This window comes from Neofelis nebulosa, chromosome 3 (assembly GCF_028018385.1).
Source record: "Neofelis nebulosa isolate mNeoNeb1 chromosome 3, mNeoNeb1.pri, whole genome shotgun sequence".
Classification (NCBI taxonomy): domain Eukaryota; kingdom Metazoa; phylum Chordata; class Mammalia; order Carnivora; family Felidae; genus Neofelis; species Neofelis nebulosa.
The window spans coordinates 5,040,746-5,067,409 of NC_080784.1; the positions used below are offsets into that span (position 1 = coordinate 5,040,746).

Here is a 26,664-nt window from a genome sequence, read left to right on the forward strand (position 1 = left end):
TTCTGTCATGTGAGGACACAGGAGAAAACGACCATCTACGAGCCAAGAAACCTGCCCTCATTAGGCATTAAATTTGCCAACAACTTGATCTCGGACTGTCAGCCTCCAGAAGTATGAGGAATACATTTCTATCGTATTTGCGGGTGAGGAGGCATGAGCCAAGGGAAGTAATGTCATTGTATTGGTGTACTGGTCAACCAAAATGTCTCGGTCAATCTACAATAGAACAAGTGCCTTTATTGGAACAGTTTCTTGAGGATCAGCACAGGTAGTAGCTAATGAAGAGATGTTGCCCAATAAAAACCAAAGACTTTATGACTACTTGGTTGGACCTCTGTAGGGCTTTGAGAAGCAAGAGAGTGGGCAGAGTCTATAAAGCCCAGAGATTTAAAAAAATAGCAAAAATGTGACAGGTCTGTGACAGGTCATAAAAATCAGTGGTTTTAATTCCAGGCAATTCAAAGAGAAGATTTCTTTTTTTTTATTTTTTTAGTTTATTTATTTATTTAAGTAAAATTTACACTCAACGTGTGGCTCGAACTCATGAGCTAGAGAACAAAGAGTCGCATGCTCTTCCAACAGAGCCAGCCAGGTGCTCCTCAAAGAGAAGATTTCTATTTCCAATTTTGAATCAAATCTTTTCTCTTGTGCTGAAGAGAAGCCTTAATTTACCTGTCAATATCTATATGTTAAAATTGAATTTATTGATGGAGGGGCACATCATATGTGTTTGAACTATATATAAACAATCCAAGATGGTAACATGAACTATATGTTTTTTGTTTTCAAGAATATTTTTCTTTACACAGGGTAAATAATTTGGTTAGTCTTCACTATAGGTCAAATTGCAACATAAATAACAATCCTAACCCCCAAATCCTAAATTCTGTCACTGGGGGATTAAATGTAAATAGTGGAGTATTTGGAAACATTTTCTTTACAGTGGTTAAACAAAAGAAATCTCTTTATAGAAATTCTCAAGCTCCTTAATAAAACAATTATTAACTTTTGTGGGCACACATGCTGAGCGAATGAAAACAGTTTCTATGCAGCCATGAAGTGACAAGTGAGAGCAGGACAGCTCTAAGTAACAATGTGATGACACAGTGGGCCAGAGAGGACATCAGTCCTGTCACAGGAGATCCTTAGAATTCCAGGGATGCTTACAGTGTTGAGTGATGTATGCCTGAGAAACAGACAACTGCTCCAAAACCTAATGGGAAACACGTAGCAACAAGGAGACTAGAGTCTCCCTCACCTCATTAATTAGAATTCGATGCTATTTAAAACTACTTTGCCATCAACCGAGGGTGAAATGTTGCAACCACCTCATGGGTTTGCCCTGACACTGTTCCTTTTCATAGTTCATGTCATTATTTACCCAAAATCTTTGATTTGAGTAAAGACTCATAGCAATTAGCAGTCGATGGAATTCTTTTTTTGATATGTTTTGCTCATTTGTGTAATGATACCTAGAATGACCACTTCTGTCCCCCAAAGTGCTACCCTACCCCCATGGACTGTCCACACAAAGGCATTCTAAGTGTGAAGACTAAGTACAAGGAAGATTATACAATTTTATGGAAACATAAAACCATCTTCCACACCTTAAAGACCAGAAACAGGACGTATTTTTTCTCTGTCTCAAATGAAAAATTGTAGGTAACTGAGAAATTTATAGGAACCCAAGGAGTTCTTTCTTATCAGCTTTCTTGTCTAGTAAAAATACCCACGTGAGAAAAACAATGAGGATGCCAATCATGTAACTCACCAATATTTATAAAGCTCTTTGAGGCACTGATACCAATTTATATACTATTCACTGGAACCTCGACATAAAGTACAATGAGTTTAGTCGTCCCACCCTTAATATTTCCACTGCTGATCATGTTATAATCCTGAAGATGGTAGGAACTCTGTTTTCTAAACTTTGTAGTTAACATATAAGTGATCATAATGTTACCACGAGGACATAAATTGTTTAGAGACAGTGACTCAAATTAACATTAAGGCAGGTTTCATTTAGAATAAGATAGAATTGTAGGAATTATCATAAAATTATAAATTAAAATAATTATAAAAAATTATAAAATAAAAAAGGAGATGATATAAATTAAAATAAATGACTTTTAATTTATAAAGTAAAATAAAATGGGAAATAGAAGTATTGACAAAAGTATTTTTTAAGGGGACATACTAAGAATTTTTCTAATGGAATGAGAAATGAATACTTTTAACAAAGTCATATGACTTCATGGTTGAATAAATTGGATTCTCTTTTGTTTTTTTATAAGTCTTTGCAGTTTCTATTATAATTCTATTATTACAACATAACACTATTCTCTAGTATCATAATTTATTTGGAATAAAAAATAGTAAATAACTAATATTTAGAAGATCAGTAAGCGGGGAATCAATCTTGCATCAAACTACCAAGGACTGATACATAGATACTTTGCCAAACATCTAAAGCATAGGGCCATACATGTTAGGCGGGAGAAAGTTTACCTAATAATCCATAAAGAAGGTAACTGTGTGCACTATATGACAAAAAGGATAAATGGAAAAGAGTTTCTAAAAATAGACAATGGATATTATAAATGACCCAGAAAAACCAAAAGATGTTTTATATCTGAAAATGCATAAAGAAAGTGCAAAGAAAATATATCATTGTATATTTAATATATCAATTACATATACTCTAATATATCAATATATTAACTAGATGTACAATTTTCTATAGGACTTTTCTCAATCTACAAAATAAAAAAAATCAAATATGTGACTTGTGTGTATTTCTGTTGACATTAGCGACAATACCATTTCATTTATCTAACCAATACAACCTCTTCTGCCCACTGTCAATTTTTTACCTAACTTTATATATTCAGCAAACAGTCCCTAATTAGTATAGAATTTTAAAGCCGAGGGTAAAGACTTATTTGCCTTATTTAAGTATGTTCATCAGTTTACCTAAGAAATTCCACTTTCTTGAATGGGATGTTCCTGTTTCCTTTGACAAATTAAAAAAAAATGCATAAACTTGTACAGGTACAATGCTTTCCTTGCTGATAAATTTTTAAAAAATGTAACTTAAAATCATTCCAGAAAATATTTTTTTCTTTCTTGATGGTAAAAATCATAGATCAGAAGAGAAAACTAATGGAGAACAGAATGCATTATGATGGTGCAAACCAAAAATTCTCTCCAGAGTTCAATGTTCTTTCATGTTCTTACTCCGCCCACCTCCCAGACTTTTTAGTGAATGTATTCTCTGACAATATAAAAGTTCCTTTTGTTGTTCTCTGAGTTGTACTTATGCATTTCTCTTCATGCATTTTCTCTCAAATCTACAGTTGCTTAAAAATAATGGCGTATTGTCACTTTCCTTCAGTTACCTTGACAGCATTGTTTTGCAGATCTTCAACAATTTGATGTCTATAAATGAAGTCAATGATTGCTTTTAATAACAAGTTTTTAAGTATTAAAGAGGGCACAAATCTGCAGTCTACTTTTTCTTTATTGTAACTAAAATTTTCCGGTAATTAAGTTCACATAATTAATTCCAATTAAGTTTCAGACTCTAAGTCAAACAGTGCCACTTAAATCTATAATATAAAGAGCCAATACTTTACCTCACTTTCAAATTCCCTTGTTGGAGCTGGCCATCATAAACTGATAAAATATCAAAATCTTCTTCAAGAGCAAAGGTATGAAATGACAATTGTATCCGATTACGTTCTCCTGTGATAATGATCCACGTGCAGTTAGCGTAGTTTGGATAACCGTGTGGAAACCCTGGGCTCTCGATGGTGCCATTGGGACCCTGGACTAAGCCTCCACAGTTCTGACCTGGAAAAGAAAACACAGACACACACACACACAAAGAGCATATTAGTATATTACTGTGGCCTATCTTTCCTCTGGGATTTAAAAAAAAAAATTTCCAACCATTTTGACCAGTTTTTATAATGGCTTATTTTGCGGCTTATTTCATGCACAACTATTGAATGATAAGTTGTAGCAGTGTTGTCCAGTGTTAACAGTGGGCGGGGGTGGGGGGAAGGCAAAGAAGGAAAATATACAAATTTGGGAACTCATTAGAAATTTGGGGAAAAATTTTCTCTGTAATTTTAAATACATCTTCATCGGTATCAACCTACCATATTTGTGAAACAAATTTGGTGCCAATTATCTGGGTAGTATTATGCTGAATGCTGAACACCCTGCCATAAGTCCCTTGCTCAGAGAAACTAAATTGACAGGTCAAATAACCACTATAAAACTACACTCATCCACACATATTGGTATATTCCAATGACTGCAGTGTGAAGCAATATGAATAATTAGGGAAAACCACATTTAGTATTCAAACTATTGGTTCTCACCTAATATGGCAAAGTCCCACAAAGTCAAAGAAAAACACAAAACCACAGAAATCTTATCCAGTCCAAAATAAAAGGCGTACAACCAAAGAAATTAAGTTAGCAAAGGTTAAGGAGCCGCCCAAGGGAATCAGGGACCTCCCCTCCGTCAAAGGCTTCCTATTCCCATGGCCGGGGATGGGTATTCAGCAGATGGGGGTAAGAGGACAAGTGCATCTTCCAGTGATGGATGCCATTGAAGAAAATGGCTTCCCTGGGCACATCTGCAGGATATCCCACACTTTATTCCCCTTTATTCTAATTTCCCTTAAATAGGTTGAATTGAATTAGGATTGCTCTCAGTATTCAAGTTTGACATTTGTGATGTTGTGATTTATAATAAGACATAAAGTAAGAAATAAATATACAGTTGGTCTTAGTCCCTTTGGCACAGAGCTCCTACAAACCTTGGAATGTCCTATGGGATGAAAGAAAAAAATATATATATATATGTCTTGTGTCATGTTAATGAGAGGATTTTTGGAAAGCACCTAAGGATGGGGGCTGTTTCCAGGGGAAACCACCATGTGATCAGAAGGCCGAACTTCCAGTCCCACGTCCACCCATGGCCTCCTGGAGGGAGACAGGGCCTGGAGGTTCAATCAATTGCCAAGGGCCAACGACACCTACTAATCAATCAGACCTACATGATACAGTCTCCATAGAAACACAAAAAGAAGGAGTTCAGAGGCCTTCCAGGTTTGTGAGCATGTGGAGACCCTGGAAGATCCTGTGCTGTGCATCTCTGTATCCGGCTGTGGACTGGCATCGTCTAATTTCTTTGGCACTAAACCAGCAACCTAGTGAGTAACGGGTTTGCTGAGTTCTGCGAGCCCTGCTAGCAAATTAACGGAACCCAAGGGAGAGGTCGTGGGAACCTCTCATTTCCAACCGGAAGGTCAGAGATACAGATCACACCATGGACTTCCCATGTGTGTCTGGAGCGGAAGGCGGTGCCGTGGAAACTTGCCCTGCGAAATGTGATGCTGTCTGCAGGTGAACGGCGGCAGGATGGAGGTGCCCTGCGCGACGCCCCAGCGCAGCCTGCTTGTTGCTGTGGGGGCACCCCCCTCCCTGACTACTGGTGGAATTGGTGCAGAACTGGTACAGAAGCCAAACCGCATGATAAGGAGGAAAGACAGGAAGAGCAGAGCGCGCCACAAAGCTGCCTTCGGCCACTGAGTGGGTTAAAACTGTGCCTGAGAGCTGCTTCCGGGCGGCCTTGGCTGCCCAAAGTCTTATGGTATTGATTTTAACATTGGGATTCTCTGGCAGTTCTCAGATATCAAGAGCGCTTCCAAGGAGCAGGCCCTTCTTTTGCTGTAAATTGTAGCCCCCGGATTCAGTGTACAAGATCTGCTGGGAGATTAGCAACAGCCACCTGCTTGCCCACCGCTGTTTTCTTGCCACCAGATAAACCCTCCCACCCTTCCCTTCCTGACCTCCCCTCCTGCCAGTCATCATCCTTCATCCACCTGCTTTTCTCCATGGTTCCCCACCTGTGTTTCCCTGTTTCTCCCACCCCCACCTCTACCCTCGTTACCACCTCTAGTGTAGGGTATGGACCTTCTGTGGCTTCTCTGTGCTACCCCCGTCCCTGATACAATTTACACGTTCCCTGTTATGTGACTTCTCATTTTGTGCCTGCCCAGGTTCTGTGTAGGTCAACCAGCCGGAAGGGAAAAGGTCAGGACAGACATGCTGTCTTCCCTAATGAACACACTTTAGTTACTTTCATTGCGAACATCACCGCCATATGCGAGAACAAAACAACTCCTCTATCAAATCTTTCCCACCTTTTCTTTGTCTGGGGCTAGCTAGCAAGTGGCCCCTGGACACCGCCTGCAGGGTTTCATTCCTTCTTCATCTGGATGTTTCCCACCAATACTCTCAAATGGATTTAAATGCTTTGACCCTAACAATGTAAGAAAGTTTGAGAGGGATCGGGGCATAGGCAGATTATTACATGTAGTATAAATATCTGAATACAAGCATTATCCCCACTTTTATTGTTGAACTGCAAACAGAAAATTATTTGCAACTATGTTTTACATGTTAAAAAAAAATACTACACAATAGTAGCTCTCAGAGAGTCAAGTCTTTCACAGGAATATTATCAAATGCTGGTGGGAGTTTGCTAAATCTTAATAAAAAAGATTTAATGAAAGGGATTTATGAGTTTAAAACCAAAGAACTAATAAGAAGCCCATTTTCCACTAAATTTAAATCTAACAATAACACTGTAACAAGTAGATATTAAAGCTGTGGGGGTTTTGAAGGTCTTTAAGGAAAATAGCTTTTCTGGTTTATCTAGCAATTCCTGCTTCACAGTAAATCAAAAAGTGAAAACTTGATTATAAATTGGAGGAAAGAAAAATAAATTCAAAGGAAAAAGTGTCAGCTGGAAAGTAGCTACTATTATAGACCCATCATGCTGAACCAGATTATCAGATATTAAGACTTTTCTCCAAGGAGTAACACTTAGGTTGCAATGGGTACCAATTAGTAAAGTAGATTTTGAAGAATGAGTCACATTTGATCAGTAGACAGAATTTTCCACAGGCCCTGGGAGGAACTTTGGGAAGTGCTCAAAAGTTAGATGAGCAACCCTCCAGCCGGGATGCACATTCCAAACAACTTAGGGGCTTTCCACGTATCTGTCCCTTAGATAGATTCTGATGCAGTTGGTCTGGACCAAGAATATCCAGGACAACCTTGAAGAACAGAATCAGAGATCCTATGCTACTGAAGGTCATATCTTATTATAAAGCTATAGTAATTCAACAGTGTCTAACTGGTACAAACCTAGATAAATAGACAACAGGACAGAGTAGAAAGCCCCAAAACAAAGTCACAGAGATATAAATGCTAGATTTATAACAAATGTGGTTCTTCAGTGCACTAGAAATAGGATGGTATTTTTTTTAAGGTTATTTATTTTGAGAGACACAGAGAGTGTGAGCAGGGCGGGGGCACAGAGAGAGGGTCCCAAGAAGGCTCTGCACTGCCAGCATGGAGCCCACTGCAATTCTCAAACTACAGACCACGAGATCATGACCTGAGCCGAAATCAAGAGTGCGATGCTTCACCGAGAAAGCCACCCAGGCACCCCAGATGGTATTTTTAATAGAATGTTCTGGGCCAACTGGATATCCAAATGGGAAAAATAAATCTTGATCCCTACCTTACTATGTATACATACATCAGTTCCTTATGAATTGCGGACAAAAATGGAAGGTGTAAAACAATAACACTTCCAAAAGAAAACAGCATAAAAAATCTGATCTGTGTGGCAAGCAAAGATCTCTTAAATGGAACCCCAAAAATGATACTCATGAAAGGAGAGACTGAAAAAGAAATACAAACACTAGGATGTTTGTATTCAACAAATGGCATGTTCATAATGCAATGAAGAAACCTCATGAATCCATAAGAAGAAGGTAGTAGAATAGGAAAATAGTGATTATAGGCAGATGGAGATTCAGAGTCAGAGCCGGGTTTTTCTAATATTGGAAAGAGACAAATGGATCATAATATGGAAGTCCTTCTGCAGCCCTGACCTCTCTCATCTGGGTGGAGGTCTATCCAAAAGGTGTAAGAAAATAGCATTTTGTGCTACCAAAAAAAAAAAAATCCTGATTTTATTGGTCTTTCTTTGTAGGAGCAACAACCCCCACCCCCTGCTTTGGTCCCACTAGGGAATTGTGAACTTCCCAACAATTTACTCAATGTCTCCTGTCCCACTCAAGCATCTCGACCCTCATTTAAAAACAAAAACACACAAGGCATGTGAAAATAATTATTTGTCTACACATCAGTACTACAATGGTATTGACTACAACTCCTGAGAGAAATGCAAAATCTATACTAATGTTGAATTGAAGGACATCCCCTTAAAAACAATTACTGTGAGCTGTGGATCTCCGCATCATTATGACCTATGTGGGGTTCATGCTTCCTAACACACTCACAAAAAATAACCGCTGACACCAGCTGTGAATAGAGCAAAATTATTCCCCAAAAGGTTAATCCCAGGATGTGAAGTGATTATAATTCAGGAGGGCAAATAACTTACAGATGACATTCACCATTGGTACCAGAACTTAATTCAGGTATCTTGGTAAGGTATGTCTGAAATAAAGATTGCTTCAATAGCAAAATGTTCTTTTAGTTGAATAAAGTAAAGCCACAGATGAATGTATGTGGATGATACATGACATCTATGTACATTTCTGGGTTCACACGCACTTACACAGAGAGTGTGGGACTTCCTGTAGCCCCACCACCAGCAAATGCCAAGGTGGAGGCTCTTCCTCAAACGTCCCAGCAAAGACTTTTGCCTATCTCCCTCACACGACTGTCCCCTCTTGGTTATCATACTTTAACAGGCGCTTGTCTGCTACAGAGAACCCTCAAATATTTTACAAATGTTTTCTTTTCAAATGGCTTAAATCTATGTTTCTTGATTTAAATGTCAGCCTTAAAAACAGCTTAAAAGAAGCAGATTGTTTTAACTGGAAGGAAATTTAATAGACGCATTTTTAAATACTATAAACATAATCGCGCATCAACATATTGCTCAACAGGCATCGATTGTAAGTACTTTTTTAAGTTATATTTCCTAAGGGCACTGAAGCAACCTGCGGATAATTTTAATCTTTTAGTGAAAATTGTGTTGTTTTTTACAGGATCGAAAGCTCCCTTGTTACTGAAGAAAATGTCTACTGGTCTTCCTTCTTCAAGTTCTGATGATGGAAGTTACCTTGAAATCAAACGCCAATGTCAACGGAAGAAAAAGAATGTATGTATGTAATGATATGCGTTACGCGCATACCTTAAATGCATGTCACGTGGAAACACACAGAACTGTACCCACAGATAGTTTGTGAGGTGCTACAATTCAAGCGAACCAAGTCAGAAAAGTTCCATACCTGCCGCAATTTTAAGAGATGGGCGTCTAACAACATTCTGTATCAGTTATATCTCATTGAAGCTCAGAAAACAAAAGAAGTTGGTATCTAAATCATCTAGCAGCTAAATTATACCTTACGAAATACTTGGTTCCTTCTGAAGTAATCAACAGAATGTTAGGTGTCAGGGACTCATGCAGAGTTAATTTAGTGTAGATTTCTACCCAATTTAGAGATCCTCAATAGCATGGCTTCCCACACAGAGGATTACCAGCAGGCATTTTAATCCTCTTGTAGACTTTGGGAGCGAGGCACTGTTTTCAAACTACATTTTCACGCAGAATCTCAGTTGGCCAGACGGCAGTCCTGCGACGTGAAGGGTATAGATACGAAAATGCAGGTGGAAGTGGAAAGTCATCCCAAGTTTCTCAGAAACAAAGTAGGGATTTCTGACGCCAGAGACTGGTGTTTGTCCCCCCAAAACACCTCACTAGAGACCAGCCCCATGCAAAATGCAATCCGTCCTAGGCTTGAGTACCGATCAAACTTTAGTGAATAGCTTAGATCGCACAGTGAAATCCAGATATTGGGAAACTCTCACTTCAGTTTTTCTTGAAAACTGATCTATCACTGCCATCACTTTCCCGAACACTTCACTAATCCCGACACTGTTTAAAGTAGCGTGTGTCACCCGATGTGAGCAGTTTGTTTCAGAGCCGTAGTGTCCGGTCCTACAGAATGAATAACAGCCAGGAAAACTGGATCTAGGATGTGTCTTGTTTTGTTTGCTTGTTGATCTTGATTTTTATTCTCAGAAGGTCCATAAGACCACCGCTGCTTCCTCAAAGAGCCCAGTGGCAACACCGAGTCCCGGTGAGGGTAGAGACGATCCCGGTTAAACAGGGGTGTGTACCCATGAAGGCTGTAGCACACATTCTGACAGATACAGGGCGTGTTTGTGCCCTGTGACAGTTCCCTACTCTGAAAGTCACTCTCGCAAAACACTCAGCTGAGGACGTGGCCATACGTTCTTGGCATTTCTGAGATGAAAAAAACCTCTGCTCTGAAGGTTCCTGTACCCCCTCCTAAACGCTTACTGTCTAATTTGTTCTCCTACTTAGCACACACCTTTCATTTCCTCAAAGAAAGCATTTGCTGAGATGATTCATCTGTGATTCATTCTGGTTGGCCGGAGCATCTGATGAACGAGTGTGTGTATCAACAAATGCCTTCCTGGATGCCACAGTTGTTGACAGTGTTGTTGCCCCAATTCTGGACCCGATGACCCATTCTTAGAAAGTAGTAGATGTCATTTTTGCAAAACTCATGTGCCAAGGTCTTGGCGTATACTATCTCATTTAATCCTTGCACAGCCTTTCAGGTAGAAGCTAGCCTAGCTTTTGTTTTGATAGGTATGACAAGATTTATGCAAAGATTTATGATAAGGTAATGCCTTTGCTATGTAAATCCCACTGTGAGAGCAAATGTTTTCCTCTCTGGGGCATTTTGACACGAGATTTGGTTCAGTGGCTCCAGGGAGATATGGTCTATTATGTTCAGTATGGGAAGGAAGCCATTCCAGGAAAGGATACTCCATACTGAATTCTACTGACCCTGAAACCAGTCACAGGACAAATGATCACCCGGGCTGCAGAGGAATAACCCAGAGATGCGAAGATTTGGGAATATATATTTACATTCCAACTACCTGGCCCATGTAGAGGAAAGAATAGGCTTGTGTGTAAATACAGAGAATGAGCAGAAGCTATGCGAACATCACAGCTGAATCTCAGGCAAGACACACAGAAAATATAAACAAGTTTATATTCTGCTGCGACAAGTGCAACACTGATTTATTTTGAAAACAATGCAATTCAGGAAAAATTTTAAAAACTATTTATTATACTCAGCAGCCATCTCCATTCAGTCCCTGTATCCTTTCCATGAAAACAACAATTTACGTTGGTCGTATCTTATGTACATTTCTATGCAAGGGAAATTTTACTTCTGCACGACCAGATTTTCTATCTCCAAAGCTTCTCCTATTTTGACATTTTTATGGGAAGACAATACCACACACCCGTGGGTTTGCTACAGGACTAAAAATCACCTCCTCCTCTTGATGTAACAATGTCCTAACTCTGAAGTTAAAAAAACAAAAAATAGTTAGCTGTAAACTTCGCTTGAATTTTTCATTGTCTCTAATGACTAAGGAATATGGCATACTCTTAAGTGGATCCAGAATTTCAAATATCAGCAGCTCTCAAATTTCAGAGATGGAAGAGGAAGTTTCCTTGATCAGATAAGTACTTTTTGAAGCGGTAAACAAATCAAATATGCATTAAACTCCGCATTATCTTCCACGGTTTCATCGATTATTTCAGGGTCTGCATTATTTGTAAGATGATTAATTGCACAAGGATCTTGACTCAAAATTGCCCTTCGTAGGACTTTGATTAAGGTGTTTTAAAATTAAGGTCTTCGGGCATTTTCTAGGAACGACACGTCCTGAAGGAAGTTTTAGAAGCATTATAGCTCTCAGAGTGCCAAGAGCAGCTGAATATTGGCTACTGTAGTTGAGAGCCTTAGGGTGCTTGGTTTAGTGTTAATCCCAAACACTTATGGGAGATTACTCACAACATGAGCAGAGACAAAATGTAGAAAAGCCAGAGGCTCACGAGCCTGAGATGATGCCAAGGAATCAGTTCATCCCTAATGGTTTCACAGCCCATGAACGAGGCCACCCAGGTAGCTGTTAGATTACAAATGAAGCACGGATGCCCGATTTCTAGTGCTTATCATAGAAAATGGGTTTTTTTTACCGGACTACAAATATAGAGCATAGGGTCTTTCTTCCCTCCAGTAAAGTCTGTTTTCATCACTACACGTGGGCTTGATCTGCTTAATTTATTTCCTTTCCTAGAACACACTCCGCTTGTCCACAGCCTCGGGGCCTTCGCACATGCTTATCCATCTGCCCTGAGTGCTCTTCCCCTAGATCTTCCCGTATGTGACATCTCTCCACGCAGGTTGCAGTGCAGACTCTCATCTCCATCAACAACCCCCCCCCGCATCGATCCTCACTACCCTGCACCCTCTTGTATTTCCTTGTTGTATTTGGCATTTCATGAAAATATCCTGTTTACTTGTGTACTCGTTGACTACCTGTCTCTGTAACTGCTGTGGAACGCTTTCAAGCGTGAGGACACCACCCGCCTTGTTTATATCCCCATTCTAGAACAGTGTCTGGCGATCAGTGTTCAATCATTGAAGCACATGGTCAAGTTGAGGCATATGTGTGCGGGGTAGGTATGATAGTGACATAAATTTAATCGATACACACACTCAGGTGGACAGAGTCGTCAAAAATATAAAGGAGTGGTACTAGAAGGAACTTCAGTCATACTCCAGCCAGGCAATTGATTACCCAGGGCATTCAGACTGGGGTGTTGTCATTAGTATGCCGAGAAGAGGGGTCCTGCAATCTCCATGCTGCTCAGCAGCCTGATTGGCCAGAGCTCCCGAGACTAACTTAAGTAGTCCCTGCTTTATTTGAAGCTAAATTTTTCCTCTGCAATCTTCCTGGTATATTGGCATCTCTGCCTTTTCGTTCTAAAAGGGGGTCATAATTCAGGGCAAGGGAAAGCTGCAGTGAGTCAGACCTGGAACCGCACAGATATGATGTCAATGTTGTTTCCTTAGCTACTGCACCCAGGGGAGGAAGCTTTAGTTCATTCTAATACTGTCATGATTTCACCAAATGAGAAATTGTTACATTAATGGTAATAAACTCATTCAATGTCTACCTACTCCGCAGGGACAAATTGGAGGAACTTTGTGCACGGTGTAGGGGCAAAATAGCATTGGTCTCCGAATCAAACAAAACCAAAGTGTGATGAATTTCCAGCATGGGGCGCTAGGGATTTGAATAGGTCACCTGGTCAATAGTAGCCTCAGTTTCCACAAATGGAAAATGAGGGTGATTTTGCAAGGTTGTGGTGATTTCTAGAAGGTGCCTTTGGGGGGGCACCCACACCTGCTTGGTGCCCAGCCTGTATGGTCCCTTAAAGCACACTAAGGTACTTGAAATACCAACAATGAATTGTTGAATTATTTGACTTCATAGATTTTGAATGGCGGTGTTTATTATAGCACTAAACAAATCAAATTAACACAGAACAAACAAGCAGAGCCCCACTTTATTGTGGTTCCCAGATCCCACAGTGATGCTCTTTAAATAGATGACTTTTTGCCTAAAACAGGTTCCCATCTAAATCGGAGTCTTTTCTTTCAGAACCTTCAAATCTGCATTTCTATACTGAGAATTATTCTGAAGCCAATTCTACTTTTCTCACAGAAACAAACCACACTCATCAATTCAGAGAATTCTTTCTCTCCATAGACGGTACAATTAACATTCTTAATTGGATGTCAGATATTTCTTTATCTTTTAATGCAATTCCTAGGAATGAAACACATCATTACGGACAAGTAGGATTGAATTGTTCCCCAAACTTGAAATAATGTTATTTCATACTCCTGCTTTAACACATGAGAAGTCAAAAGAAGCCTAAACCAGGCTCTCAAGGTAATGGTGGTGGATCAATGGAGGGAACTAAGTTTCCCTTAAACAGAGCATTAAAAAATCTAAGATGTTAACTGATATAGTTTAATCACGATGCCGTATAATCCGGTTAGTGTTCCCTGTTAAGAAAGGCAAAATAAAACTACCAGCTGAGTCTTTCCCTGGGTGCTCAGAATTTCTACCAGCAACCCTATCCTATCCCCTGCATGAGCCCCTTCTGGGCAGGTGGATTATCATTACACTTCCATTCCGGATTTCCTTCATTCCTGAACTGCAGGAAATGATTTCTAGATCATCGAGAGATATTTGAAAATTCTAATATTATGGTCTCTCTTAACATCTAGTGAGAGTTTACCTCCAAAGAGAAACTGAAATGTTCAAAAGTCATGCTAAAACCCCACGCTCCAATATGCGTCAGGAAGAACAGAGCCAGGGTAAACTGTTTGCAAGGAAGGTAAAGGAGAGCATTAATGGATGAGGTCCTTTGGAGTTAGGGAAGCTTTTCAGATTTAGGGTCTGAAGGCATGACAAATTACCAGGTATGTACCCTTCCCCAAATTAGCAAGTAAATGTTAAAAAATGAAAAATAAACATGTCATGAGTTTTCCACTCTTTAATACTATGCAGAATAATTGACTGAGGTGACATAAGTTAGAATCTTAAGGGCTATTTTATAGATTTAATATAAAAGAATTGGTCTCCAAGAAGTTGCATGTAAATTTATTTTTTAAAGGGTTTGTATGTATTTGTGCTTTGGGCAAATAGACCATGGAGACCTGTAAGACTCCTGACATGCTACAGGTCTCAATTTAAGGTCTCTCTTGTTCCCATTTCCTCAAATCTGGAGATGATTCTGCCACCCAGACCCTCAGTGGCTTCACAGAGGGTCTTGGTCACTCACTGGCCCTCAATGGTGCCTTGGCCATTAGTCCTGTGATGGAAAGTCCACCCAAGGAGCATAAGAACAATGAGATTCTCTCTGTGTCCCTCCTCTCTCATACAGGCACAGACTATTAACCTCTCCCCCTGCTACTCAATGGAATGATGTTGAGATTTGTATGTGGATTTTGTGTCCACCTGGAAGAAAAATGTAATTTTGGCACGGTGGCTGCACATAGAAAACTATGATATATGTCATCATTTACAGGGCTGATTTCACATTCTACTAGGTTTCATCTTTGAGCAGAATTTCGACACTTACAATCATGTTTTTACCCAGAGTCTTTGTGATTTTAGGTAGTGAATTTGTAGGGAATTTGAGGGTGTACTATAAAGTCCCCGATATGATGGTAGAGAGACATCATGACACCCACTGTCCCAGATTCATTATTTGGCGAGACCTGAGATCTGGCTACTTGTTAAGTGCATTTTATGGATGGTGGGGAAGGATGCATGTCTACTGTGGTAACAGCATCAGTGTGTAAAGAATTTGTTTCCATATATACCTTAGATTGATTTGAGTCAGGAGCGAATCCAGGAGCTCCTTGGTACTGATGCTTAGTCCATCAGAACCATGAAGTATCAATCCCATTACCATATTCCCTACACTGTGACTACCTATTTCCCTTGGCCCAAATCTCTCCTGTGGGCTTCAACTGCTCTATCAGCCAGCGCATTTGAGAAGAGTGCATCATTGTTGATAACCCATCATTATTTTCTGAATCTTTTCATGAAGAGATAAGAGCTCTAGACTTAAAGCCACAGGAGGGCAGATGTCTTCCTCCTAGACTGGTGTTCCAGTTCCAGGGCTGAGTACAATGCCTAGCACAAATTAAACATTCAGTATACAGGAGCAGAAAAGCCAGGCTGACGGCTGTATCTGATAGAGGATATTGCTACAATGCGCACTGAATACCCACCATATGGCAAGCACTTTCCATAAATGTTCTATCCTCGCAGGGATCTTGATAGACCTTGGCATTCCTCTTTTTGCTGATGGGGAAACTAAAGAGTTGGGTGCTTTGACCAAAGTCACACCCACATACCCATAAGTAGGGGAAGGGGAAAGTGAACCAGAGTATTTTATTTTAACACTGGCGCTCATTCTATTATGCCACAATGTAGAAACCTTATACTATTTCTTCCTTCTGTTTTCTAAAAAGAATAACTCTTACAAACTGTATTACAGAAGCAAAGGACAGTTTCTAAATCCTTAGAACGCTCCTACTGCTCTTTGTGAGGAGACAGGTAATTATGTAAATTGAGAAAGAAACAAAAAAGTGAGTTTGTATATCTGAGCTGAAGACCGGATTCTGCTTATGTGTCTCTATTTATAGGCGGGCATGTGAGAAAGCCAAAAACTATTTCCAGTTTCAGTTGTATTCCTCAAATAAGTCTTTTGACCCAAAGCTATTATATGAGTTAGTACTTAAAAAAGGGATTTGGGGTTACAATAATATTTTTAGGCGTGGGACTGGGGGCACTATATTGCACAACTCCAGGGGGTGCTATCACCCAGTTGATTAACGATAAATCTATTGGGAACTCGACTGGTATCAGAATTTCTCACATCTTAAACGGAGTGACATTATATCTAAATAGGCACAAACAAGACGGAGACATTGACAAACAGCTCTGGAAATATCGGAAAGAAAAGCTCCATTTATGGATCTCGTGTTGTAATCGATCTTTACCACGTGTCTACATCTGTTTTTATGCCCTTTCAACTTTTAACTGGTTCCTACGCTGCAGGCAAGACAGCAAAGCCCTGGCTTCTGTCCCCTAGTTTATCTTGGTTTGGTGATGCTTCTGAAGAAATCATGCATGATATTGAAATTCCATGGAGGATTAGGATTGCCGGTAACAGCTATTTTGGCTGAAGAGAACTAATGTTCTTTCAAATCTGGGGCCTTGAGTTGGAAGAATATAAGGTCTAGAGGTGGCTTTGCCTGTGTTTTTATTTTACTGATTTCTAATTAGAACTTTGAGGGCGCAGAAGTTTCCCCCTCTCCTTTAAACATGGTTTTGTTCAGTTATATCTAGATTCGATTCCTTTTTGTTTTACCCGAGTTTACCTTCCAAGGTTTGAGATCAGAAAACCAGGCATGGGGTAGGGAGGGGAGTAGCTTTTTTCCTAGATAACGAATATTCACAGACGTGTGGATCTGTTTTGTAAGAACATACTAATTTCATTTGCTTTGCTTCAAGTTTTTAAATGCAACAGGAGATTATACTCCTAACTTAAATATTTGTAACCATAAAGAATATGGACATGGAGATAAGGGGCCATTTGCAATGTTAACTGATCAGAGCTTGGCACAGCAAATGAAAACATTTAGCTCTATTGGAATGTCTGAGGAAACTATCATGTGAGGCTAAATGGATGGCACTATAAAGGCTGAGGCTAAAATGTACGCGTTGCTTTCAACCACGAAAAAATCGTAGTGATGTGTAAATTTCCATACCATCGAAAGCGTACAAAGTAAAGAACATCATATAGCTGGCATAGAGCAAAGGGAAAATTAATACGTGATAAAAAAAAGTATTTAATTATCAAGAGTTAGTTGTCAAAATGGGTGAAGGGGGTCAAAAGCTACCTCCAGTTATGAGATTGATAAGTCTTGGGATGTCAGGTACAGCATGGTGAATATAGCTATTAATATTGCATTGCATATTTGAAAGTTGCTAAGAGAGTAGATCTTAAAAGTTGTCATTGCAGAAGAAAAAGTTCTCATCTCAAGAAAAAATTTGGTAAGTATGTATGATGACGGATGTTAACTAGACTTCTGGGGTGATAATTCTGCAATATATAAATACTGAATCATTATGTTGTACACCTGAATCTGGTATAATGCCGTAGGTCCATCATATCTCAATTAAAACAAAATCAACCGTTGGCATGTCCAGGAAAGAAGATTATTAAAACCATTCTCTCATGGTGCCCGGGATTTTAAAATCAGTAAATCCACGAGGAATGCCTGCCTCAAAGCCTGGCCTGCATGCTGGACCATCACAACCTGTGCCATCACAAATTCCAGCTCTTCCCCCGCGTAGCTTGGTTATAATCATTTGTAGAAAATAAAACTTGGAACAAACACAGGTGGATCAGAGAAGAAAGAAGAACGTTTCGTCGTTTCTCAACTCGGCGTCATTCTTCACATTGACACCCCCAAGGACCCAACCCCTGCTGGTTAGCAGCTCCCGTGTCCCCAGCTGCAAGATGAAGTCCACGTGATCAGCAGCCTTGCAGAGTCTCACACGTCTCCCATGGACATGTGCACCATCTCAGTTTCCACCAGGTGTATGATGACAGCCGGTCGTTATTATCTCTAGCCCAACCACTTAAGAGTTAGATGAAACCCACCCATCTCCTCCCGCTCTGGGAAGGGGCATGTTTACTATGGGACGCCATTTTGATTCACTGAACACAACCCTAGTTTAGGAAGACGACGGCCTGCAGTCCAGGGACACAAGTTGTGTCGCAAATCTGGGACTCTCAGACATGATGGAAGACCCTGAGTCCATTCTGTGGTCGAGTCACTGACCTAGATGAGAGGCTGACTTGGAACATGCCTCAGTCTCGAGTTTCCTCTGAGATATAAAGTAGCTGCACGGTCAGCAGGAGCCCGAATTGTCAACCCTGCAACACCATCTTCCAATCGAACTAGCAAGACAGGAGATAAGGAGAGGCAGGGGAAGAAGTGATCAATTCTATTCCCAGTTGTAAAGAATCGAGAGATGACATTAATAGGAGTCTTCAAAAGAACCATAAAAGTCTAAGGGGGCTACTGGAGAAATGATCTCAGAAAAGGAACTCAGTCTCAGATATTGGGAGAGCAGGAACTATGCAGCCCAGTTGCACATTTCTTTTAAGTCTAGCTTATTAACATCAGTAAAGCTCTTTTGAAACAAACACATGAGACTTCCTTTCTGATATTTTCTCTGTTTTGCTTTGGGGGGAAATGGGTCTTGTGGTTGAGTGGGACCAGCGGGGCCACTTATGTCAGCCCACAGGAGAGAACCAACGTGCCCAACTGGCCAAGAACAGACCCTCCCCAGATTCAGCAGGCAGGGCCACTCCAGTCGCAGGGACTCATTAAAGGGAGACAGAGCTCTGTCTGTTTCCTAGCCACAAGTTCAGGCCATTTAGTAAAACTTTCCAAAGCAGACTATCTGGTGATAATACCAGGTGATGGTTTTAGAAATCAAGTAAATGACTTTTCTTATCTACAAAAATCTGACAAGGGTAAAGGATAATTTGATCCACGGCCCACCAAGTAACTGATGAAAGGTGACAATCACTAATGCACAACTAAATTAAAAGTTTCACTTTCAGTAGACTATTGAGTAGATTGATGGTTATTTTTCATGCTGCAGCAAAAACACATGGAAAGTACAATCTTCTTCCTATCACGGAAAATTCCATTACTGTGATTTAATTCACCATAGTAACTTGTCTGTTTTGGTGTGGATGCATATCATGTTATTTCCCTCTCTAGGCAAGTTCTGAAACCTCAGTTTTAAACAAAGGAAAGGCTTATAGGCAACAGACATTCTAAAACAGATTTTAGGAACCCCTGATCATGAGTGTTTCTATTTGTTTCAAAATAGAAACTTTGCTTTGTGATTTATGACACGCATTAAAATAGTCCTAGATAACAGCTCAGTGTTGTCAGTCAGCTGCAGGGGTTCCTGATCTCAATATGATTCTTGGGCAGCTCAGTTGCCCCGGGCTGAAAACAAAATCATGACACAAATGGCAAGAAGGAAACATAGGAGGAAAATCTATTTTCAAACATACTTCTCTGGAACTACAGAACATGCTAAATAACTTTTTGAATTTGAATTGAGGCGTTTGCAAATAACGAGTCTTTATCAAGGGTCATGCTTTTAGGATCCTGAGGAAGACGTACAATTTTCATATTGCTATTTGTGAAAAATATCTCAGTCGCCGCTTTTCTCCAAAGTACGTCGTTGAGGATAGTTTATGATTGAGCTGGGTTCATTTTCTCATGATCAGGGTTTTGATATCTGAGTTACCAGGGTTGGTTCTGCACATTAATTGAATACAGTTCTCTGAGTTTGAAAGTAACCTCCAAAAGTCTCATAACAAGCTTCAGAAACCAATGGGGTTTCTGGGACCAATTTAACACTACATTTGTTTGGTGCATTTTCTATTTGTCTATTGCATTGTCTGTTGTCATATCTTTAAACCATTATTCTGGGCTGGGCTGGGTCGAGCACTCCCAGTGTACCTAAAGTCTTTCTCCAGAATTCAGCTCAGGCAGTGGCTCAGGCAAATCTCAAGTAAATACAGATGTATATGGAAAGGATATGAATGGTTCTGAAACATCCATCCCTTCCATGTGAATGTAACCTCATTAGGATAATATCTCTGGTCTCTCTCCACCCACCCCTTTCCCCTCTTAATTCAGGAGGTAGAGTATTTGCTTTCTGAGTTTGGAAGGGGAAATGGAAATTGGGAACACGGTTCCTTCCTCTCTCCCATTCTTAAGCAGCATACAGTCTTCTGTGCCCTTCTAGAGAGAGGGTTTGCACACGCAAAGGTATGGATAGGCTTTAGTGAATGGGGTTTAATGGGAGAGAGAGAGAAACGATGATGATTTAATGCAAAAGCTTCATACTGGGAAAACTAGGTACTGTAAGTATCAACTAAACTGTCTAACATTAGCTTAATTGGTAATAACTGATGTTTGCTGATGTTTGTTGGTTCCCCTCAACCGTATATATTTGACTTATTTCCCAGTCTATTCATACCTTAGGTAGGGAAGAAGGTTATTTATTGGGCCCCTTCTGCATATCCAGACAGACAAGTTTGGAAGGTAGACTTTGGCCAAACTCACTCTCTCTCTCTCACTCTCTCTCTAAGACAACACATAACTAACAATTACTTATAAATGAGGCTAATCAAGCATACAGACATACCTCCAATCTCTCGTAATGTTGTCTCAATCCTCATGAAGTTTGTCCATCAAAGGAGACATATAGATTCTTTTCCATTAATAATTCTAAGGACCTTATCTCACTAAGACTCAGTTTTGCTTCTTCTGACTTTATCAAAACGTCTTCTTAAATGTAGACAGCTACCTTTTTCATGAACTTGGGTTCCTTTCTCCTGCAAATTTGTTCTTTGTAATTATAACGGAACAGGAGCTCTTTTCATGTTAATGTTCTGGCTGATTTCAGTTCCCACTCAACCTCCTGTCTCCAACCCACCCTCAGAGGTTTTAAAAGTGGCCTCCAGGAAACGGGACAAAGCCAAGTGATGGAAAGTGAATGCTACAAAACTAATTGTCTATGTAGAAAGGAAGCATGAAGGTACAGACATGAATCCTAGCTTATTTTTATTTTTAATTGAAGTAAAAGCTTTGGTGATCAGAATTTGAAAAAGAAACTCAAATTGTAACGTATGCTTCAACTAATATTTTAAAAGGAAACAAACAGTTCAATTCATTAAATTGTTTGCCAAGTAGCTTCTAGGTGCATAAATTTGTTGTATTTGTTATAGAAAACATGATATGTAATCACGTTAACAATTTAGTTGAAATGTCAAGGGAATATAAAGCCTAAGTAAGGCATGAAGAGACGTTAAATGAAAATATCATTTTCCTAAGAAAAGCACAACAGCCACTCATATGTATAATAAAATTAAAACTGACATGTAAAAATTAATCACTGAAAGAACCTCAACAATAAAATATGGATTCAAGTTCAGCTATTTCATTTATTGGGAATGGGGAAAAAGTGTTTTCTGGCATTCATCAAACAAATATTGATTATCAGCTGCTTCCATGTTCTAGCCCCTTGAGTTCTATCACGGAAGACAAAGATCCATGCCCTGTGGCGCTGTGCATTTCAGTGCAGAGGTAAACAATAAACAATGACCACAATAAGTACACTAATTGCGTGCTATGTTAGGAGACAAGAGGTGTTATGGAGGAAAACGTATGACAGAGTAAGGGGGAAAGGGAGTTGCCAACGGGAGTGAAAGTTAAGTTAGGTTTCAGTGGGAGGTGACCTTGAGCAAAGAAGGAAGTAAGGAGCGTTTCATGAAGATATCTGCAGAACATGGAAGGTGTAGCGGCCAAGGAGGACTGCACCAAAATGGGACACAATGGCATGCAGATTCTTTTGAGCTAAAAATAATCAAGACAAAGACTCAGGGAGAAACTCTGAACCCCCGCCCCCCAACATGCCTGAAAATAATCAGGTAGAAGGCCTGTACCAGGAAGAAAGCTATTAACAGCGATTCCTATTTACTTAAGAAACTTACGTGTATCACAGGGCAATCTTAGTTTTCCAAATATCTCCTCTCATCTTCCCACTAATGGCCTTTCTCCCCTTTGTATCCCCAGATCCCTACACCTCTCTGTAACTTAGGATCATGTATATACTTTATTTTTTCTGTCTTTGGAATCTCACACCTGTATGGATTCCTCAGATATATAAAGCTAGATATGATTTTCTCCTATGAATCTGTCTCATGGAATATTAATTATTAGTCCAGCTAGAAGAATCTTGAATAGAGGAAAATTTCTTCCTCTCCAGCAGTAGTCAGTGAGCTGAGTGAATGGAAGCATAGGAGGAAATGAAGTCTGAGAAGTAACCTTAGGTGTGGCAAAGTCAGGTCTGGCATGATTATATAAGGCTACTATTATTTTGGATTCTAATTTGAATGACGCGGTCAGACTTTGAAGAGCTATTGCTATATATTATCATATCACGGATGCAAAGCTTAAAGGACTTGACCTTAACTGATGAACACATTTACTGACTAATCAAAAACCCATTTCCCACATATTCTGAGTTTGTTTGATTTTCAGTGCCACACCTAATTTGCAAACTGTTGTAAACAGAGAACTAGTAAAGTTTATTATAGAAGAAATCAACAATGTTATCTAATAACTTCAGCTTTAAGGCACACTGAGATAGCCTATAATCACTGAGTACATTGAAAAATTTATTTCGTTTGTCTGTGTTACTTTGGGTAACTTGTCTTTATTTTGCCTTACATATAACTTGTCTTTATTTTGCCTCACATATAACTCAACGCAGAAAACAGTGAACATTCCTCAAAAGCATTTTTGGGCAAATGAACAACCAAAGCCACCTGGCACAAAATAGTACGATTAATTTAAACAGTAGAGCACCGGGCACCTGGGTGGCTCAATTGGCTAAGCGTCCAACTTTGGCTCAGGTCATGATCTTGCAGTCTGTGAGTTCGAACCCCACATCAGGCTCTGTACTGACAGCTCACAGCCTAGAGTCTGTTTCAGATCCTGTGTCTCCCTCTCTCTATGCCCCTCCCCCTCTTGCACTCTGGCTCACTCTCTCAAAAATAAATAAACATTAAAAAAAAATTAAACAGTAGAGCACCAAAAGTCTGGGAAGAAAAGAGCTGGAGAGAATTTCTTTGGGAAATTAGAACATTCCAAAGCACTGTGCATAGTGGGAAATGAGCGAATCATATACACGCTTAGGGAAAGACCAGAGAATCCCTAATCTTTCACGTCTGCTTGATTGCTGGATTCAGTGCAAGCAAGAAGCAAAAGTCAAGGGTAAAATGGCACGGGTGCTATTTGTAAAGAGCTGAGGAAAAACAAACAAACTTGGCATAAAGTATTCTCTTTTCAGCAAAAGTTCCCTTTACAGAAGTAAAAATGAAGACATTCATGAATAAACAAAAGCTGAGAGAGTTTGTTGTGAGCACACCTGCCCTAGGAGAAATGCCAATGGGGGGTCTTCTGGCAGAAATAAAAGAAGACAGTAACTCAAAGTTGTACAACGTAATAGATAATTCCAGCAAAGGCAAATAGCAAATATTACAGACACCGCTATTCTATTTTTGGCTAACTTCCTTCTTTTTCTACATGATTTAAAAGACAAATGTATAAAACAATAACTATAAATCTATGTTAACAGACACACAAAGTATAAAGATGTAATTTGTAACAATATTAACACCAAGGGAGAATTCAGAGCTGTAGAAGAACAGAATTTCTTATGCTCTTGATACTCTGTTAGTATCAATTTAAACAGGATAGTTATAATTTTAGGATGTTAATTGTAATCTCTATAGTTATTACCAAAAAAAAAGTTACTGAAAAATATACACAGATGTAAATGTGAGGAAAAAGATCAAAATAGAACACTACAGAAAAAAATAAGCACAAGAGAGGGCAGAGGTGGAGGAAATAAGGAAAAAAAGTTTAAGGCATTTAGAAAACATAGCAAATGTCAAAAGTAAGCCCTCTCTTATTTGAGATTATTTTAAATGTAAATTGATTACATTTTGCATTCAAAAAGCAGAGATGGACAAGATAGATTTTTAAAAAATACATGATTGGGGCGCCTGGGTGGCTCAGTCAGTTAAGCATCAGACTTGATTTCAGCTCAGGTCATGATCTTACAGTCATGAGATTGAACTCCCAGTTGGGCTCTGTGCTAGACCTGGATCCTGCTTAAGATTCTCTCTCACACTCTCCCTCCTCCTCTCTCCCACTTGTGCGCATGCTCACACACAGGCTCTCTCTCTCTCTCAAAAACAAAATACGTGATTCAATTATATGCTGTATATAAGGGATTCACTTTATATCCAAAGACACAGTTAAATTTGTACTAAAAAATTCGAAAAAGATGCCAGGCAAATACTAACCGGAGAGACCTGGGCTGGTTATATTAATATCAGAAAGTAAGAGACTTTAACTCAAAAAACAATTATAAAGGTAAAATGATACTTGATACTGATAAAGTATTAATTCATCAAGAAGATATAGCAATTGTAAGTATTTATGCACCAAACAAAAGAGCTGTAAGATCTGTGAAGCAAATACTGACGCAGAAGAGAAAAGGCCAGTTGTACAATAGTATTTGGAGACTACAATACTCCCGTTCAATAACAGATAGGAAATCTAGACAGAAGATCACTGAACAAATTGACAACTTGAACAAAACTATAAATCAGCAAGACAGAATTTATATACACAGACCATGCCACCCACTAACAGCAGAAAATATTCTTCTCAGTACAAAAGGAACCATATGTTGGATCACAAACAGGTCTAAATGAATGAAACATATTTAAATAATATCTAATATTTAATATATTATATTATAAATTTACATATAAATATATATATTTAATATATATATAATTAATGTATTTAATATATTCCCTTGATATTTGACACATTGGTTGTACTTAATTTTTAAAATTAGTATATATATATTAAATATTATATATAATTTAATATATCTTCTCCAATCATGAAAATAAAGCTAGAAATTAGTAACAGGAGGACAATTCACAAATACGTGCAAATAAAATTACTAATTTAAAAAGTTAAGTACAATCAATGTGTAAAATATCAAGGGAAATTTTAAAATACCTACATCTGAGTAAAAAGAGGACCACAACACACAAAAATATAAGAGAGTGAAAGAGTGCTCATTGGGAAATTTATAGCTGTAAACACATAACTTAAAAAGAGAAGAAAGGTCTCAAAACAACAACCTAACTACACATTAAGTGATTATAAAAAGAAAAGGAAAAGCAACTAAAACATAGCAGGTAAAATGAAATAATACACAGATGAGATAAATAAAAAATAATAGAAAACATAATAGAGTCAATAAAACCAACAGCTGTTTCCTCAAAAAGATCAAAAAGAATTAACAATTTTTAGGTAGACTAAAGCAAAAGAAACAGACAAAACACAAATAACTAAAATCACAGATAACTAAAACTGGGGAAATAAAAAGGATAATTCTATAAATACTCTTATCCCACAAAATTACATACCGTAGAAGAAATGGACAAATTCTTAGAAACACATATGCACCAAAACTGAATAAAGAAGATACAGGAAAATCTCAGCAGAGCTGTAGTAAGTGAAGAGATTCAAACAGTAATCCAAAACCTCCCCTAAAAGAAAATTCCAGTACCAGATTCCCTCACTGGTTAATTCTACCACATGTTTAAAGAGCTGACTGTAAGGGAACTTTAAATTCTTTCAAAAATAGAACAAGGAAGGATATTTCCAATTCTTTCTATGAGGTTGGTATTACCCTAATGCCAACAACAGACAAAGACAACACACACAAAAGAACTCCCACAGACCATTATCACTTGCGAATATAGATAAAAAATTCTTCAACGCAATACCAGACTGAACCCAACAGAAAATGTACAAAAATCATACTTAGCGGTAATTATTAATAATAAATAAATAAATAAATAAATAATCATACTTAGTTACCAAATAGGATCTATCCCAGGGATGCAAAGGTGGTTCAACAGAAGATAATTATCCAACGTAATATGCTACACTGGTAGAAAAAAAAAAAAAGACAAATATATAATACCCCATCACCTCTCTAATGCAAAGAAACAAAAAGAAGCATTTAATAAAATTCAACACTTTTTTTCATGGTAAAAATACTCAAACAACTAGGACTAGAAGGGCACTTCCTCAATACAAAATATGAAGTAAAGTAACATTATATTTAGTGGTAAGAAAAAAAGAGGAAGAAGAATGATTTCCCCCTGATAACAGGAGCAAGAAGACAAGGATGCCTACTTCCTCACTGCTCTTCAACATTGTATTCAAAGCTCTAGCCAGAGAAAAGAGACAATAAATAAAAAGGCATCCAGTGGAAAGGGAAGAAGTCAAACTGTCTCAAATGACATGATCTTACGTAGAGAAAATCCCAAAGAATCTGCACAGAAAGTGAATAGAATTGATAGACAAATCAATCAAAGTTGCAGGGGATAAGATTAACACAG

At 38.8% G+C, this 26,664-nt stretch overlaps 1 protein-coding gene across 4 annotated transcripts in view; it reads right to left on the reverse strand.

The window, feature by feature from the left end:
• CSMD1 (CUB and Sushi multiple domains 1) overlaps nucleotides 1–26,664 on the reverse strand; it is a 2,016,488-nt gene that overhangs the window by 1,636,022 nt on the left and 353,802 nt on the right. For all 4 annotated transcript variants that reach the window (XM_058719853.1, XM_058719852.1, XM_058719850.1 and 1 more), the window contains exon 2: nucleotides 3,636–3,852. In XM_058719853.1, the coding sequence (XP_058575836.1) occupies nucleotides 3,636–3,852 (217 nt within the window). The remainder of the gene's footprint in view (nucleotides 1–3,635; nucleotides 3,853–26,664) is intronic.